The sequence below is a fragment of the Bidens hawaiensis genome, unplaced genomic scaffold (assembly GCF_021521415.1).
Source record: "Bidens hawaiensis isolate Kalapana, Puna unplaced genomic scaffold, B.hawaiensis_p1.1 tig00031471_1, whole genome shotgun sequence".
Taxonomy (NCBI): domain Eukaryota; kingdom Viridiplantae; phylum Streptophyta; class Magnoliopsida; order Asterales; family Asteraceae; genus Bidens; species Bidens hawaiensis.
The window spans coordinates 34,869-54,443 of NW_027495305.1; the positions used below are offsets into that span (position 1 = coordinate 34,869).

General features: G+C 32.4%; 1 protein-coding gene across 1 annotated transcript; it reads right to left on the reverse strand.

Annotated features, from left to right (window-relative positions):
• Positions 1–5,548: 5,548 nt before the first annotated feature.
• Positions 5,549–12,061, reverse strand: LOC143582149 (AUGMIN subunit 3-like). The gene is made up of 18 exons (XM_077064779.1): positions 11,892–12,061; positions 11,517–11,553; positions 10,694–10,797; positions 10,005–10,200; positions 9,826–9,892; positions 9,619–9,722; positions 9,388–9,472; positions 9,205–9,262; positions 8,979–9,110; positions 8,782–8,851; positions 8,473–8,530; positions 8,318–8,373; positions 8,033–8,185; positions 7,285–7,396; positions 7,072–7,204; positions 6,339–6,414; positions 6,094–6,189; positions 5,549–5,955 (listed from the first exon to the last, which is right to left on the reverse strand). The coding sequence occupies exons 1-18, from the start codon at positions 12,059–12,061 to the stop codon at positions 5,824–5,826; spliced, it is 1,839 nt and encodes a 612-aa protein (XP_076920894.1). The 3' UTR covers positions 5,549–5,823.
• Between the last annotated feature and the right edge of the window lie 7,514 nt (positions 12,062–19,575).

A 19,575-nucleotide genomic window follows, 5' to 3' on the forward strand; every position in this document is an offset into this window, starting at 1 on the left:
TAACGAAATTATTTTTATAGCAATTATATTTTAAAAGCTTAGATAACTCATATGGGTGTCAACCAATATGGATTGCATGACCACATCTAAAAAGCCGTTACCCAGAAACGCCATGTTGTTCGTAGGTTGTTATGTATGAAGCAAAATATTTACTTTTAAGTTACGTGTTTCTATTTTGTAACCAACTCGGATGTTATTTTTAATATTTTATATTTTAAAGTAATCTTAAAAAAAAACGAGTCAAACAGACTCTATACGAGGCGTATAGCTCTATACGGCTCGTATAGGGGCTTTACGTACGATACAAATAAACTGATACTCTTTGACTGAAAATGACTTGACTCTACACTATACGAGTCGTACGTATACGACTCGTATAGGATCTCCTGATGTTTGAATAACCTCCTTGGTGTATGTATAACCCAGGCCTATTTAAAATTATACTTAGAAATTTCTAATTAAAGTGAAAATAATAGTACTTTGAAATCATAGTATCAATTCTGTAAAATAGTACTACTTCTTGCTTCCTGTAAAATAGTATCAATTATAGATCTTTTTGTTTTGTCTTTCTTCTGCCTGATAAGAGTGGTTCTCTTTTAGTTTTAAAACATAGTTGGTTTTTCAAAAGAAAAATTACTACTTCTTGTTGACCCTAGAAATTAGATGCAAAAGATAGATTTTTAGTCAATTGGGGACCATGAATAATGACTTGGGGAGTGAGCAGTTAGGGCTGTAAATAAACCGAACGAATATTACGAACGGTTCACCAGCACTTACCGAACGCGATTTTATGTTCGTGTTCGTTCATTAAGGAAATTAATGTGTTCACGAACACAAATAAAATCGACGGAGCCTAGAGATTGAGACCGGTGTATTAATCAATGTAAACAATGAAAGCTTGTAAATGAATCGAATGAACACGAACAAGGGCATGTTCGTGTTCGTTCATTTAACTTTAAAATAACACGGCCACTTAATCGAACAAATATTTATGTTCATGTTCGTTTATTTAAAAACGGACATTTGTGTTCGTTTGTTTATAATCTAAACAAAGATAAACGAACATACATGAACAAATGTAAATGAACATAGACAAACATAAACAAACTTAAATGAAAACAAGTTAATAAATATAAAACCTTTAAATAGATGACCTATCTAGATAATATTTAACTATTTTCTATTAACAAATAAACGAACATAAATAAACGAGCATAAGCGAACGCTCATGAACATAAATGAACGAACGGAACATGTGTTCATGTTCGTTTGTTTAATTAAACGAACACAATTTTTTTGTTCATGTTCGTTCGCTTATTAAATAAACGAACATAGACAAATTTCCCGCCAAACGGTTTATGAAAAGTTCACCGAACGTTTGGTTCGTTTACATGCCTACGAGCAGTAGTAAGCTATCAAAGAGGCAAATCAAAAAAGTACTTGCAAAAATCACTCTTATCTGTTGACCTATTTGTTTGACATGATGTAATCTATCATTATCATTTTACCATGTAACTAGTGAATTTTATATAGAAAAAATATGTGATTTTTAGCGGTGGCGGCCCAATTACTTTTAGGCTAAAGCGGATTAGAATATATAAGGCCTTTCTTCAAAAAAAAAATATTTTTTTTTCTTTTGATTGCAATTCTAACATGTTGAAAATATGATGAAATTAACTAATAATATTTTATGTGGGACGTTTTAGCTAACCCGACTCGAAATCGACCACTATAAAACTGATTAAAAGGTAACTTAGCATAAACGCACAAATGATCTTAGTACAATTCAACTAAGGAGAAAAAAGTAAGCCAAAAATCAAGCATAACTTTAGCAACAACTGAAAAAAAGGAGAACAACTGTGAATAGTAAAAATGAAAATCGTAAGATATAAGAAAAATAATCAAACTTTTGAAACCTTGACTCATGAATAACCATGATTGTGAGTTGAGTGTCCATAGATTCTGAAACTTGTAGGTCTCCTCTCACAAAATCAAACTCAATGAAGTATATAAAAAAAATAATATAACATTCAACATGATAAAGTGTTTTTTTTTCAATCAAATAGGAAACAAGTAATTCGTTACATGTATACTATCTTCATGTATTGTACATATACAGTTTCCTTTGTTAGTTTTTGATGGAAAACTTTTTAATAGAGTATATAGAGAACACATTTAATATCTTAAAACAAATGGGAAGGCACGAAGCATTAGAAAATTATATTACATGATATTATACAAGTAACTGATAGTAGAAAAAATTAGAAATTTGATGAAAAACTTTTCAGCAGAGACACAGATAACACATTTAATATCTTAAAAACAAATAAGAAGCATTACAAAGTTATATTACATAATATTATAAAAGTAATTGATAGTAGACAAATTTATTACAAATAAAATGAAAAGCACACCCAGTAGGATCGAACCTATGTGTACATGTAAAGACAGCCCCATGCAAACCACTATACACTACCAAAATGTTATTTAATAAAAATGCAAAGTAGTTGTTAATTGGGAAAAACCCCCCAAAATAGCTCATCCACAAAATGAGATTTCAACTTTGTCTCATAAACTTAATATTTTTAAAAATGGCCCTCTCTAACTCATCTTTGACCATGTGTTATAAAATCTAACGCGTCTTTGACGACATGTTAGCATAACACGTCGTCAAAGACGCATTGGGTTTCCTAACACATAGTTAAAGACGCTAACACGTCGTCAAAGGCACGTTAGATTTCCTAACACATGGTTAAAGATGAGTTAGGCTTCCAAACACTTAGTCGAAGATACGTTAGCATCAAACACGTAGTCGAAGATATGTTAGCTTTTTTGTTTTGTTTGTTTTAATATTATATTTTTATAACTAGTTTAACTTATATTTGTTTTTCTTTTGTAACTTTTAATATATAGAAGTTTTATTATTTCGAATATACCGACGAGACATACTTTTACCTACTGACCGACATAAACTAACTCAAACTCGAGCCGTGCCAAATCATTATCGAAATATTCAATAAATTTTGACCCCGCTCGGTTTTAAATAAAATTTATGTCGGTCCATAGATAAAAGTAAACATTTCTCGTCGGTATATTCGAAATAATATAAAATTTTATATATTAAAAGTTATAAAAGAAAAACAAAATAAGTAAAACTAGTTATAAAAATATAATATTAAAAAAACAAACAAAAAAGCTAACATATCTTCGACTACGCGTTTGATGCTAACATACCTTTGACTACGTGTTTGGAGGCCTAACTCATCTTTAACCATGTGTTAGGAAATCTAACGTGTCTTTGACGACGTGTTAGCGTATTTAACCTTGTGTTAGGAAATCCAACACGTCTTTGACAACGTGTTATGCTAACATGTCGTCAAAGACGCGTTAGATTTTCTAATACATGGTCAAAGATGAGTTAGAGAGGGCCATTTTTGAAAATATTAAATTTAAGGAACAAAGTTGGAATCTCATTTTGTAGATGGGCTATTTTGGGGGTTTTCCCTTTGTTAATATGGTGGATATTTTTTAAAAAACGAGGCCTTTATAGTTTGGGCTTTATTTTTTAAAACCCTAAAGCTAGGGCTTTGGTTTGCTATGCTATTGGGCCGGCTCTGATTTTGAGATATGTTTAGATATTAATAGATTATTTAAGAATAAGTTTAAAAAATGGAATTAAAACATAAAAGCATTTATTAAATAAAATAAGTTAATTTGATGAAGTTTCTAGGTTGCAACTTTATTGCGTTTGATACTACCTTTCTTACTACATGTGTGCTTTTGTCACAAGAGTTTAAAATTTAGGCACTTTGCTTGCAAGAAACAAAAGCTTTGTTTAAGTTATTATAAGGACAAATTTGAGTGAGACAATGTGAAAAGGGGATTGGTGTCTTTTTTTTTTTTGGGGGGGGGGGGGGGGGGGGAACCATTAGAAAATCTAGTGAAATGAGATTAACAAACTAAGACATGTTAGAAACATGTTTTCCATAAGATACATCTTTGATACAAAGTACTTGTAAAAGTTTAACAACCATAATCTGTATACGAATAAACTTGTATCATATGATCTAATCTACCGTTCGTTTACACAGTAACATGTTGAACTAAAATAAGTATGAAGAAGTTTACAAGTTGAAACTTTATTGATTTAGATTTTAGATACTACCTTTCTTATATGTGTGCTTTTTCACAAGAGTTAAAAATTAGGCATTTTGCTTGCAAGATACAAAAGCTTTGTCAAGGTTATTATAAGGCAGTTTTGAGTGAGACAAGGTGAAAAGGGATTGGTGCCTTTTTAGGGGAAAAAGGGAACAAAAGGGAAAAGAAGATGAAATTTGTGGTGGTGTTTCCTTTTATTGGTGGTGCACATGCAAAAAGAGGAACAGACTTGTATTGAAAGATATGTATACACAAGAACTTTTCAACATAAGGCTTGTTTTTTTAAGAAAAATACATACAACTTTCTTTTGACTAAATAAAATAAAAATTATGTAGACTTGTTTATATGTTTTTCTAAATAGCAACTAAATAAACCAAGCATCATGTATCAAGTGACTTGGAACATATTCGCCTACCACGTATACCGGTATACGATTGCAAGCAAAATACCCTGACAACATGCGTTAGAAAGTTGATAAAAGTAACTGTCGGGTTAGTAAGCAATCATAAGCAAGTATTAATTTATAATAGGCTAGATTAAAGACCCGTGTATTAGACATGTGAAATAAAGTAAATATTAAGTAGTTTATAATAAATATTCAATATATTATGTTTTAAACTATAAAGATTTCATTTAAGTTATTATATTCAATTTAATATGCTTCATATTTTATGTTTAGTGCTATAAATACGAAATGGCGAAATAACATAATCGAACAAAAGAATCCTGAGTTTATAAATTTGTGACACGTGACGCAACCATCTATTATCTATTCGGTATAGATTTAAGTACACATTTTCTGTTCATATATCACTTATGCCAGTTTTATGCTAGTAACTCTCTCTAAAAATGACCAAATACTAGTTCAAGATAGACGAATCATAAAATAATAAATGTTGGGTTTTTAGTATATTATATTCAGTAAGTGTCCAGACAAGTTTTTAATTCTAGAGTAATGAAATACCAAAAAAGATGGTTTTCCGTACCAATTATATGTCAGCGTATTATATGCAAAATTGATCAACTTTTATTGTTTTTTTTATATATTTACATACGCAAAATTTGCCTAGACATCTACCTAGTTTTTGCACATGTACACTTTTCACACATCTAGTTTATTCGTTTGTTTTTGCCAGACATCTAGTTTTACATGCTCACTTTGACATTGCACTTTTATATAGCTATTCTGCCATTGATTATTTTTTTTTTACTTGTATTAATAAGTAATTTAATCCCACATTTTTATAGACCTTCAAGAGTTCAAGTACGCCAGAAAACTGTCATTTTCTTGATTTACTTTCTGTAAGAAAAGTTTGATTGGATTTACCGTGTAAGAAGTCTGTTCTGTTCAGTGACAAATAAATGGTCATAAAAATATACAGTTAGTGATTCAGAAAAAGAAATACAAAACCAAACTGACAAACTGATATTTATCTTTTCATCCAGCTATATAAAGAAAAATAATAACAATACAATGAGCATTTTACCTGTTCAACCCATAAAACACACTGTAGTTTTTACTTCCAGCATTAACTTTTAATCGCTTTCAGGAGCCGTAAAAGCATCAACTTAACCACACATCAAAGAAAAATAATCAAAAAGCAAACCCAATCGTCAACAACACATGCTATTAATTAAATCTACACCATACAAACGACGTATAGTTAAGGCGCTTGCAAAGCCCGAACTCTTGCGGTTAACTCCCTCACTTTATTTCTTAAGCGGTCTGGATTGCAGAAGAAATCCACAAAAACTTGTCTTTGAAGTGCTATTTCTTGAGAGTGGTGCTTTACAATCTGTCACACCAAGTGTATCAATGCACTATTTTTTATATCATATTTAAGACATCAATTATTTATTGTTATTTTTTGATATAAAAGTTTAGAGAAAAAAAGGGGTTTTGGGTCGACCCGGCTCGACCAGTGTAAGATTACCTCATTCTTCTTGTTGTGCTCGTGAGTTACTTCTTCGACCGCAGCAGACAATTTGGCATTCATCTTTTCCATCTCGTCTAACTCTTTCATTAGAGTCTGAAACAACAACAAAAAAAAAGGTAATTTTCTTTTAGTTTAAAAATAACACCATCCTACATGAAGGGCATTTTTGTAAGCTTAAAGTGGCAAAATATATTTCATTTTTATCTAAAAATAAATATTTAAAGTGTTAATGGACTGCGTACCCGGGGTGTCAAAATTGGCTGTGCAGTGGTAGAGGACGCAAATAATAGCTGTTGTAAACTTTGGATAAGAGTGCACCTGTAAATAATATTTAACCGGAAACATAAGATTATTGTCCTTACTTACCAATGGGTCCATTTGGGTAATGTTTTATCTAAAACAGGTAGGAACCAGACATCCTCCTAAAATGTTCTGTTAAATAATTTAGATTATTGTTCTAAACATACTGAACGCCAAGGGTGTAAACAAGCCGAGCTGCTCATAAGCTACTCGAGTTCAGATCTCTAAAAGCTCGAATCACTCTAACTGAAGTGGAAGCTCGTTTATTAGCCAAGCCCGAACTCAAATCCAAACTGGAGCTTATTTGATAAACTATAGAGGCCGAACTTAATATACAGAGCTTGACTAGGCTCGCGAGCCTAAACAAGCATATTAATTTATAATAATGTTATAATTAAGTATTATTAAATTATATATCCGAGCTTGAGCTTGAATAAATAGCAACAAGCAGAGGTCGAGCTCTGTTAAGTTAAAGGAGCCAAGCTTGAGGTTGCAAAAAATACTAATGAGCCGAGCTCAAGCTTTAGATATAAAGCTTGAAACAAGCTAAACTCAAGCCTAAGCGAGCTCGGGCTCAGCTTGGCTCATCTACACCCCTATTTAATGCATAAACTATAAAGTTATTAAAAACTAAAGTAAAAAGGGTTTGTAGGTACAACCCATGTGATGACTTACAACTCATTGATGCATCTGCTTCTATCTTCTGGAAGGGCATTATCCAAGTCAGATTGTAGGACCATGAGATCTGACTGAAGGCTGGATATCTGCTGCACTAGCCCTGGTGCTGACACATAACCTCCTTGTGCATCTAATTAAAAAATAATTAAACCTCATTAATTGAAAAGATTAAAATTACTTGCTAATAAATTACAGTTTAAATTTATTTACTTGAATGGATGCTTAGTAAATCTCTGACACCATGTAAAAATGTATCTCGGTCATCAACAGCTCCTTGTTCTTGTACATCTGATGCTGCTTGAATTAATGCCAGACAACGGCCCTACATAATAGCAAACCAATTAAATGTTAAAAACATAATTCTCTCAGATACAATTAGTACACTGCAAAGTTTTAAAATTTTTAATAAACAAATGTTGAAACCGAAATAACCCAGCCTACCTAACTAACTAACCCAACCCCAGCCCAAAACCGTCAGTTTGATTTTAAATTTTCTCAAAAACTGAACTGAACCAAACCCATAAAAACCGAAACACACCTCAATAAACGCTCGTAGCCCAAAAACTTTAGGCCCATAGGTGTATTAATCAATTAATCATTTGATTAAATGAAAATTTTAGACCCAAAGTTAAAGCCCAAATGAAAAAACCGAGAAAACTGAAGTCAACAACCCCAAAACTGAATTTTTCGGTTTGAGCCCAAAACCGACCCATGCACACCCGTGATCTCAACACCCCAAATATGTTTATAAAAAAACATATTGCTTTAATAATGATACAAACTTTTAGAATAAAATGGTTTAGGAGAGGTTTTATGCATTTAAAATACACTTGAATAACTTTCAATCCTCTTTCTTTTATGTTGCCGATCAGAATGGTGGTTATGGAATATCACTTGTCCTTATTACTAATTTGACCGGTTATGAAATAAAGCATAATCAGAATGGTGGTGTGCATACCACTCGTCCTTTGGTTGCCGATAGGTAACCTTGGAGTTCCGACTCAATAACTTTGAGTAATGAAAATGCTCCAAGCATTGTCTTCTTTTCAAATTGGCATGCTAATTTCAGTAATTGATGCCTTGCAAGCTGGTTAACTAGATGGTTTATGAACTGTAAAACAAAATAGAAAAAAACCATCAATTAGTTCACGGTTTGGGGTTTAATCTGAATGATGCAACTTCGAATGTTCGTTTTAATTGGAATTCAAATTGTAGCTTATAGTACAAGTATAAAAAGATATACCGTTTTCTGGCGTTGAATATAATATTCTTGTCGCATGACCTTTAAATCGTAATCGCCTGAATTCAAGATCGATTTACATTCTCATTATAGCTTTCATTACACAAAAAAAAAATTCAAATTTTATAAGCACAATTAAAACTTTAATTATATATTACCTTGCAGAATGTATGTGTCTTGTAGCTGAGCCAGCTCCCAACATAAATTAGGAATAGTCTGGAAAAAGAAACGAAAATATATAAAGTTTATGCCAATAATTATCAAAATGGATTCAGGTTACAGAACGTAAAATTTCAGTGCAGGCCAAGAAGTCGGGACCTTTTGTCTATTTCTGTTTTTGTTAATAATTGATGCGTTCAATATGAATATATGATTATAAACAATATACTATTGCAATAACAATCTAAATGTTTAAATATGACGATTTAGCTAAATTTTATTATTTGAACAATATAAGCAGTGCAAACCTCAGATAACAACTTCTCTTCTTTGTTTTGTAGATTTGAAAGTTCTCCAACCAATTCAACATGTTTTCTCCTAGAGAAACAAATGCAAAACATAAATCAACATGATGCATTATAAGTTTATTACAATGCTACTTTTATAAATGAATATGATTGTGGATATATGCTCTGAGAGCATAGAAATAATAGTGATTTTATACCTAAGTGAATGAAGATCAAGATGAATATGAGCTTCATCTGAATTTACTTGACCTTTAAGCGTTACCAGAATAGCTTGCTGCTTTGCGTTCTCAACTTGAGCTTCTACCCACTGCCTTTCACTGGTTCCAAATCTGCATATTTAACAAATAATAATAAAAAGAATAATACAGACAAATATCAGGAAGAAAACAGCAAAAACCAAGTATCAAACGGTTACAAACATACATGGATCGGAGCCTTTGCAATTCTGAAACGCGCTGATGTTGTGATTTTTGTGAGTCGGCTTTATCACAAAACAACCAACAAAAAAGGTATTAAAGCTCTTTAGTTTAAAAAAAAGAATAGAATGAGTAAAACTAAAACAAACAGAAGTAAAAGATTAACAAAAAGGGTAAACTTAGTAATCACCTCGCACTAAAGTATTGGAGACATCATCAAGATTGACCCATGAACATTTAGATTTTCCCTCCTCTGCTACCAAACGGTAAGGACCCTGATTCAAAGTGTCATGTGGCATCATCATTAACATCACCAAAAAAACCACCATTTTGTATTTAACTGATAAGAAAATCATTGCATTGTTCTCCTACATGTCAAGTTAAAAAAAAGTAAAACACAGATAAAAACGAAGTATCATACCGTGTCTAGTTGCTTTACAAACCATTGATTTAACTCTTTCATACATGATGAGTCAGCAAGCAAATACGGATGAAAGTCAGAGTATGCCAAATATATGCCATCTTCTGCATATCAGAAAATCAATATCGATGAAAAATGACTTTCTTTTTCAATATATCATAATTCATAACAATATAACTAAAATGTACTTTATAAAGACTAAATTACCATCTCCTGAATGGAAATGAGCCAACTCTTGTGCTGTAGAAGCAATCCGCCCAAGAACTGCATTCATCTACAAGTACAACGAAACAAGTTATAGGGCTCATATTTAAGCATTAATCTATATCAACATTATCTTTGCAAAAGCATATTAAGAATGTATAGTTATAACTTTGTGAGTGTACCTCCAAGTTTCTTGCTGATAGACTATCATCTATAGTAGTTAGTAATCCATTAACAGTAGATGTTGATGCAACTCTTGCCCTTTTTCCTTGGATTAAAGTCGAAGCTTGTGTACTGAGCATGTCATACTGAGATTGTAGATGCCCAAGTTGTCTTTGCAGCTCAACAGCTTCTGCTTTAAAGGATAAAGTAGCATCCCTTTGAAAAAGAAAAAAAAATCAGAACATCATAATCTTGAAATGCATTATCATTGTTTAGTAATATAACAAAAGAAGTAGCAAATATTGTTAGATTTGGTCAAGCTAGCACAAAACAGGTCCAGTTTTAAATGTTTGCTTTGGTAGAAAATGTAGCATCCACAGGTCTATGAAAAAAACAACTTGTTCAACAAAATGTACATTGTACACGATTAAGAAGGGAGACAGAAGTTCAAAAACAAACCTATTAATACATATGGAAATCTTAAAAGAATGTTCTGTTAACACATTTAAATTGTTCTGATTGAGCCAAAACGGACATTTATCAGTTATGTATATCTTCAGATCCCATGACAATCTTCACATGCTAGTTTAACCTAGTGATATTTGAATTACAAAGTCACTTGCAATGAAAAAAGGGCTTTTAGTTCATTCATCATTTCATTGGAGTAAAATTTCACTTGGTAAAGCTGAAGCAAAGTAAGTAAAATTACCGTATCTCTTTTAGTCCTTCTTCAGCTCCAAAAACAGCCTCCTGATTGTCTCTCCTTGTTGAAAAAGCTGAAATGCTTTCATAGGCAAAATCTAGGTCTTCCCCCTGTCAAAACATATGATAAGAAGTAAAAGTAATACTTAGAAAATTACAATGATTCATTAAATAGAAAATCATAGATCGCTAACTAATTAGAAAACGATGCAACAAATACATGCTTGGCCAGCTTAAAAGCCAATTTATTAATGCTAACTTAAAAAATACAAACCAAAATCTGCTACATCCTAGTTTCAAATGCACCAAAAAGCCTTGAATAACTAATCTGGAATCCATGGTCATATACTCATATGTGACTTAAAAACAACAGAAGTATAACAGCTTGTAAATACATGTGTTGTTTGTCACACTTTCAGTAAGGATGTAAATACTGGGTTACTTTACTTCAACAAGAAATCAAGGCCTTCGACTGTTTACCAAAATCCTTTGGTCTTAAGCAACAAGACATTAACAATCAGTCTATCATTGAGCCAGAAAAGATAAACATCATCCAAATTGATTATTCCTGATATTTAATATCACTTCCTCCCCCGGTAAGGAAACACATAGAACATTATTTAGCAGGCTATAACACAGATAATGTCTAGCTGCCGTACTTAAACTTAACCTGGCACATAAAAGTGAGCTATTTTCACCTTGAAATTGATAACCATTTTAGCAATAGCTTTGTTTAGTCAACTTAACCCTAGTACCAATTTTCCAGGTAAATTTAGATACTATAAGTCTCTGTTTTAACAATAGGGCAGTATTAATAAGCCTGTGATTACCTCCAAAAGCTTTCCATCTTGTACAAATTGATCGTACCTGGATAACAATACAAACATAAATTTCAGCATGATATAATATCAGACTCGGATCCTCCAAATTCTAAGAACAAACTTTATTTATTGTGTATAGCTTCAGTTATCCTACGTGACAGGTTTACCAAAAGCTAAAATGACACATATTAGAACATAAGTCATAAATTAGGGCAAACTACGTTCACTACATCATACAGGTACGAATTTGACACACATTTCATAAACTAGGGCAAAGTATGTTGCATACAACTAGAATTTATTTGATCTGAGAAGGTCAATTAGCTAATAAACAACTGTGAATTGCAAGAGTATAGACTAGAGAGAAAAAAACGAAGACATTACTGAGAAAGTTCGGAAGCTGAGAGGACGTTAGACGGACGTAGGCTGGAGCAGAGCCAATCGAGTATCGGACGAGCGTCTTCGTACTGGAACGGCCATTCGAAGCTGTCTGGATCAAGTGAACCTTCGAACCCTAATTCGGTCAATAATGAACACAGTCTCGCACCGCTCATTTGCGTATTGTTGATGGTTTAAGTGAATTGGTTGGGTTGGAGTGATAGATCGGAAGGAAGATGGTGGAATGGCTATTGGTTTGAAAATGCGGTTCACGGTGGGTCTGGCGCCGGCCGGGTGAATTGCGGACCTCTTTTAGTCAGAACCCGGTTGTTTTTGTGGGTTGCGATTTGACCCCTCCACTTCCGAGTATACGCACTTTCTATTTCAATAAAAAGTAAAAACCAAGCTTTCGCTTTCACTTGCACGGTGGCCTTGTCTCTTGTCGTAAGAGGTGCACAAACATCAACAATGGTCAAAACCGAGTTACGGTCTGTTTTGGTTCGGGTTACGATCGGTTTTAGCCGGTTTCTGTAGAGAAAATTACAAACCTGTTTCGAACCTATGATTTCAATCGGTTCCAAACCGGGTTCTACATAATTAGTTTCGGTTTTATTTTTAGGCTGGTTTGGTTAATCGATTATTTTGTCCACCTCATGCCTTTTGTCGTTGCATCTCCTACAACTAACATGCGTTTTGAAGTTTACCTGTGTCGCCTTAGGAAACCGATGACAATTTTGTATTAGGAAAAATGATCTGCCTCAGGTGACTTCATTATACCAAGTTGGGTTTTAACTTATAAGTTATAACTAATCCACCTCAAAGATGTAAACGAGACTATTGTGTCCACTAATGTCTGCGTGTCATCTTATAACGGATTCAATGAAATAATACTTAACACTTTATGATCGATGTCTATCTTGATAAACTTAATTATCCAACCAGCAAGCAACCAATTTTTATATCATTCCTCTTGCTCATGTTAATGTGTTACCATACACGAATATAACGAATGACAATTTTTGTTGGAAAAAGAAAAATAACGAGTAAAAATGCATTATGTTAGGTTATAAAATGAGAGGTAAAGAGGTAGATTTTGTTGCAGTTGGATAATTCTTTTTGTTTCTATTGTAGTTACTAAAACAAATAAAATAAAGCGTTACATTAAACATAAGGATAACTAATTCACAATTTGGTCGCGTGGCAATGTGTGATTGCGCCACCTATGGACTATGGCGGGCTTGGGTTATGGTCACACGAGACGTGAATGTTGCATTATTGGCAAAATGGTGGTGACGGTTTAAAGGGGAGCGTAATTGTTTATGAAGAAGGATAATTTTGCCAATACATAATTCGTCACGAAGTTGGCAAAGTATTCCAATGAAGCTTTCAATCCCGGGTCCGTGGAAACAGATTAAGAGGGTGGCAAATGAGTTGTTAGGTTTTGGAATAAGATTTTATCTACATTCAAAACATGTGATTAAAGGTGGAAACAAAGCTCCCTTTTAGCTTGGGTTTTAGATTTGCGACGAACCGCTTTGTTCAAAATTCCCCTTGCTGTTTGGCCTTGAAAGGTACAAAGGCTGGCTGATCGGTTAGTTATGGTAAATGGTTTAATTTGCAGCACATGGAACTGGTCGAGGGTGCCAAAGTCCATTTTGAAGGTGGTGTTTTAGGCAGATTCTGTTCCTTTGTCGATATGTAGTTCTGTGGAGGACAAAGATAGAATTGGTGGGAACTTGGGTGTTTGGTTGAGCTTCTTAAAACTATTGATTTGCGTATTTATTTTTTTTTAGAACAAAACAATTATGAAAAACTCCAATTTGAAGGTATTACGCTCTGTTCCCGAGTTCAGTTAAATAAGAGAAAATAAAGGAAAGGAAAATTATTCTTTTAATTTTCTTTCTCCTTTTCTCTTTCCTTTTCTTTCTTTCTATTTATTTTCAAAACTAGGTTAGTTACCCGCATAGCACACGGGTTGGAATAAATCAATTTATTTAAATAATAGCACAATATCAAATAAAAAAATATGTTCAACAGATATGTTATATAGTAGAATAAATTACACATTATATAATATGAAAATAAAAGGTTTAGAAAATTCATAAATCCTTAAATATTTTCTTGTATACAATATTTGTAGTTTTATTTGTAACTTTACTTTCAATATCAAAACTTAGTAGTTTCATAATGTTTGTGTTTTTAACTCTAGATAATGCAACGTATAGCTGGTCACGAGTTAAAATAAATTGTTCCAAAACATAGCAACCATCTATAGTGGCTGGCCGCTTTTATTAATTTTCATTACAAAACAAAAACAAAGTGAAAATTTCATTCTTTGAAATTAATTATTTTATCTAAAGGTGTAGGATTTTTCTTTTTAAAAATAAAAGTGTGAGTTCCAGCATTACTTTCGGATATGAGTTCCGCTTCTATAACACGATTATCACATTGTATTTTCACATGTATTTTAATTTCATTGCATAAACCACTTAAACAACATCACTTCAAAATCGACTTTCAGGACTAACCTATGGCTTGACAACATTAGATTTTGAGGCAGTTTAAAACATCATGAAACTAATACTTTTTTGTAATGTATTATTTTTTGTCTGACATATACAATTTGAATAATGGTAATATTTTAAATCTTTCGGAAACATGGACAGCAAACTTTTTCTAATTTCTTGAACAACCTCATTTTTTGGTACAAGTATAACTCGTTCACTAAAGAAATCTATATTTTTGAAATCTTAATGATAGAAGGATATACAAAGTCAATTTATCATCTAATTAATAGTGTGCTAATATCTAACATTTGTATTCATAAGGTAGGAAATTGTCTCATTCATCTGAAAAACCAAAACATATAGTCTAGTGTTTATATTTTTGTGGATTTTTAAGTTAATTATAAAAAAAATTTAATGTCTATTTTTTTAAAACTAACCCATGGACCGGAACTCATTCTAATCATAAAATGTTTTGACCTGAACCATGTTTGATACTTTAAAGAAACTCGCTCGTTTAAATTAACATAAACACTAAGAATACATCAATAGCGAATTTGTATTTTAAGGGTTAGAAAGAAAAGAAAACTTATAATTTAGTAAATATCATATATATTTAATAAGTTAAAGTTTGTTGCAATTTTAATTGTAAATTAACCTTGCATCTTCATTCAATAATATCATTTCTTATAAAACCTCAATATTAATTAACTAATATAAAATATTTAAAATCTTAATTTTTGGAATCATTATTCAAAATGAAAATGAAAATTGGTTACTTATAAAAACTTAATATTAATAACTAATATAATATATTTATATAAAACAAAATAATATATTTATGCTGGTATTAGGTTTTTTAATCATGAAAGAATTATTAAAAAGAGAAATGAAAGATTAAAAAAAAATAAAATACAAAATTATTAATAAGAACGATAAATGTATTTAATATGAGAGAGGGAAAGGAAAATTTCGTAAGGATCGTCACGGTGATCACATGTGTCATTTAGAAAGCTTTGTTTATTATATAGTATAGATTGGAAAGAAAACATTTCCATCCAGCTTACTCTTTATTTCTTCTTATTTTCTCTCCATCTGTTTTATTTTATTTTGTTTAATGAAACCTAGAAACACATTTTCTCCAATTTCCTTTATTTTCTCTCTTAAAAAAAACCTCTGAAACACAACAATTTTTTTCCTTTCCATCCATTTCATTTATTTTGCTTCAATAAATGAATTCAGGAACATAGTGCTCAAGCCTTAAACAGAAGTTTACCAAGCAGCTTTTACTTTTTTTCAAAAATCAAATGATTAGTTTTTAAAAGCTCATCCAAACACCCCCTTATGATTCTGGTTGCTTCTTTACTTCTAGCCTAAAAGAAAAAAACAATTGAGGCATAGGGTTACAAAATCGAGAGAAATAATTGGGTTTCCTGAAAAGTGGGAATTCTAGCTTGGCGGGCGGAGTTAGATAGGGCCCCGGTCTTGACATCTTTGGCCAAAAAATATTAGGACTGATTCAATGGACTGCCCGGCGTGCGGCGTTACGGAGGAGACGGCCGAATACATTTTTATTTCTTCCAGGTTACCCCAAGCGCTTTAGCAAGCAATCAGTATTTGGAGTAAAAGTTCCTCATAACTATGGTTTTAATACTAGGGATATTCTCAAGCTTCACAAATTCTCAAAGTTCCATAAAAGGAAGGCGAAGTTTTTTTCATGCGGTTTGTCTAGTCTCATTGTGGTGTTTATGGAAGGCGCGAAACAACATGGTATTTAATTAGGGTTGTCATATCGTGTATACCCCTACACGACAAGACACGAACACGATAAAACACGAACATGAAATATGTATACATGTACACGACATAAAAACTTATCGTGTACCTGTATTCCTGTCACACCCCGATCAAAGGCGGCGGAACATGCCGAGGTGTAACGATTGTCCATAAGCACATGACACTAATTAAAGTGACAGTATTTAATAAACTCATTTCATTTCACAACATCGAAAATGTCACATAACAATTATCCATAAAATAACCATGAACAAGATATCACAAAATATGGCAAATTGATATTGTTCATTTTTACTAATATCCTAAGGTCTTTGATGTCGTTTTCTTCACAATCATAAATCAACCAAGATGCAAACCTGCAACATTTCATAAAATAAAGTTTGTCAACACAAAGGTCGGTGAGCAATTTATAAGTTTAATCATATTAGTATATAATAAAGATAGCCACAAAACTTGCATACGAAACGATAAATAAAAGTGGTAATTTGGATAAATAGATATCGCTAAACACATTAGCGACACCTAGCTATAAGGGGATGCCAAATAGTCTAGGATTTTATAGTTATCGTTAATTGCATTACGTTAACGACACCTTGCTATAAGGGGATGCCAAATAGTCTAGGATTTTATAGTTCAACCAACCAAAAGCGATAAACACATAGGCATATAAGCATAGAACACCAAATCGAGCAATTATTTAGGTAAAGTATACAACTACGTTTGTGGTTTAAGATTCAAATATAAAGCATTTTGTTGAATAAGTATGAAATGTCACCCCCAAAATAAAAGATGAAAAATGGGGTATGAAGTACTCACCTTCAAGTAGTAAACTTGAAAGATGATAATTTGGAGATTTGTCGGAACGACGAGTTTAACGCACAATGCCTAAAAACAAAAGAAGTCTTGAATTTAGAACGGTTGTCTTGAAGGTCTTTAAACAAAATAAATGTTAAGAAATGTAAATAATTAAAGTTTAAGGTTTAAAATGTGACTATTTAAGAATTTATAATAATAACCCTTTAAAAATGTAAGTTTGCTCGAAACCGGGTTAAAGTATCTAACCTTAATATTTACTCAACCTATGTTAAGTAATAAGGTGGGTAAAATGCAAGAATGCAAATCCCTTTGGAATAAAGATACTAAAACGGGTTTTTTTTTATCGAGTGTTCGGGTTGTCGGTTCGGGTTTTGATAATTGGTCAAACCCAAAGTCAACTATCCAAAATATTGAATGTTATGAGATAACTCAATAAAATTTAATAAGACTTAACCAAGTATGTAGTTCAATTGTTTTAGAACTAACAACGCACGTTAAGCGAGTGTTCGGTTTTGTCGGTCCAAACTTTGTTATGAGATCAAGTTGGATCCAACATTTCCAAGTACTTAAGAAAATATTTAAAAATCAATTTGTAACTATTTTTAAAGAAATATACAAGTCTTGATGGCTAAAAAAAAACACACTTGTGTGTCTTAAGCGAGCAAGAATCGGTTTGGTTCGGTTTCCATCTTACAACAAGTTCATAGATGGTTTCCACATGTCCAAACACTAAATAACTTGTATAATAATGGACAAATAAAAAAATACCAAAAGTTAACAATAAAGTCTTTAAACAAAAGTTCGGTTTTCGGTTCGGATCGTGTTTCGGGTTAAGACCGAGGTAAGATTCTACAAACCCATAACCATAGAATTTGTAAAAAATGATTTTAGAAACTTAGATCTAACACTAAGTTATGTTTAAACAAACAAAACTAGTAACAAAGTTCGGTTTACGGTTTAGAGTTATTTACGGTTAAACCGAAGCATAGACTTTTAAAAACCCATAACCATGGAACTTGTAAACATGACCAACAAACTAAAATAAGCAAGATTAATATGTATGAACAAGTTATATAGATGTATATATATTAAGGACACGAAGTCCTCCATGAAGCCTTGCCTTATGGGGTCTGAAACCTCATTGACCGGAATCGGAGAAGTAACTACCAAAGGTAAACAAGGGGTGTATATTATATATATGTTGCACAACCATAAACAAGTATTAATAAGGCTACATAAACTAATTAAGATGAAAGACCAAAATCCTTTAAGAACACTTAAGAAGATAACCTTGAATCTTTGATGTTTGAGAGAGTTTTTTTTTTTGAGTTGTAGCAAGGGAAAATGAAGAGGAAAGGTGGTATATATATAGGGTAATGTTGGTGGTCAAATATGGGTGTGAGACACAAGAGTTTTCATGCAAAATGGATCAAGACAAAAACACAAAACAACAAAATAAATAAATAAATAATAAATAAATAAAAATAAAAATATGATGTTTTCAAGACCCAACAAGTGTGAAACAATATTGTAACATAAATCCATTATTTTGATTATAACATAAGCTTCGGTTTACAAATCGGGTCGGTTTACATAATAAACAAATACAAAAACGAATACAAACAAGACCCGAAATTGACAAATGTCACAATTCCAAACACCGAACACGAACCTGCTAGTACCAGGTATACATGATATGACACGATAAGACACATACATGTTAATACTGGTGGCACCGCCGCAACTACGTGGAGGCCGAACCGTCGGATAATCCGAGATATGGAATGGTAGACCGGAGAATCGAAGGGCTGCGACTATTAGAGATGTGAAGGGAAACCACCATACTACCCGAGATCCAGAGAGGGAGAATCATAGAAGAGTTTGTGCGCCGCCTGCTTAATGTTGGGTCGGAAGGATATGCGCCGTGCTCAATTGATTGGTATAAAAATTTAGGGTTAACTATTTAGGTATATAACATATTACATTATTATATATTTCTATTTATAAAAAAATATATCAGGCACTAATTGGTACTTAACAGGTAAACATGTATTTTACCTGTTTAGACACGAAGATTAACAAGTTGATTCGAGTCTACCTGGTTAGTACACGAAACCTGTTAAGACCATACCTGATACCTGTTAAATTCGTGTATATTTATTGGTGCATCGTGTCTAAATTGCCAGCCCTATATTTAATGGTACGACGATTACTTTGGATAGTATAGTGTGCGACATTAGAGGGCGTAGTTACCCTTGGGTTAAAAATAGATCAGTAGGATCTTTGTCAAGTGTATTAGGATAGCTCTTTTGATGTTTGCTTCGTTGTGGTGTTGGGCTAGTTTCTTACTAGTCCGACTTGTCTTTAATAGACGTGTTGTTTTAATAAAATATGTTTTAGTTGGCCCGTAAAAAAAAAAAAGAAAAAAATACAATTCGGTCGAATCTCGTGTATAGTGTTCCGCGCAGTTAATTAAAAATAAAAACCAGGAGTGTGAAGTGAAGTGAAGTGAAGTGAAGTGAAGTGAAGTGATTACAACATCTCTTTCCCGCCATTGACTTTGAGCATTGGCG

Bases quoted from the DNA above. Each gene is read 5' to 3' on its own strand.
- LOC143582149 (XM_077064779.1), bottom strand. From the start codon at position 12,061: ATGAGCGGTGCGAGACTGTGTTCATTATTGACCGAATTAGGGTTCGAA. The intron at 8,186-8,317 runs GTATATCTTTTT...TTTGTTTTACAG, and splicing joins ATATTCAACGCCAGAAAACG to TTCATAAACCATCTAGTTAA. The intron at 7,205-7,284 runs GTAAATAAATTT...TTTTTTAATTAG, and splicing joins TTTACTAAGCATCCATTCAA to ATGCACAAGGAGGTTATGTG.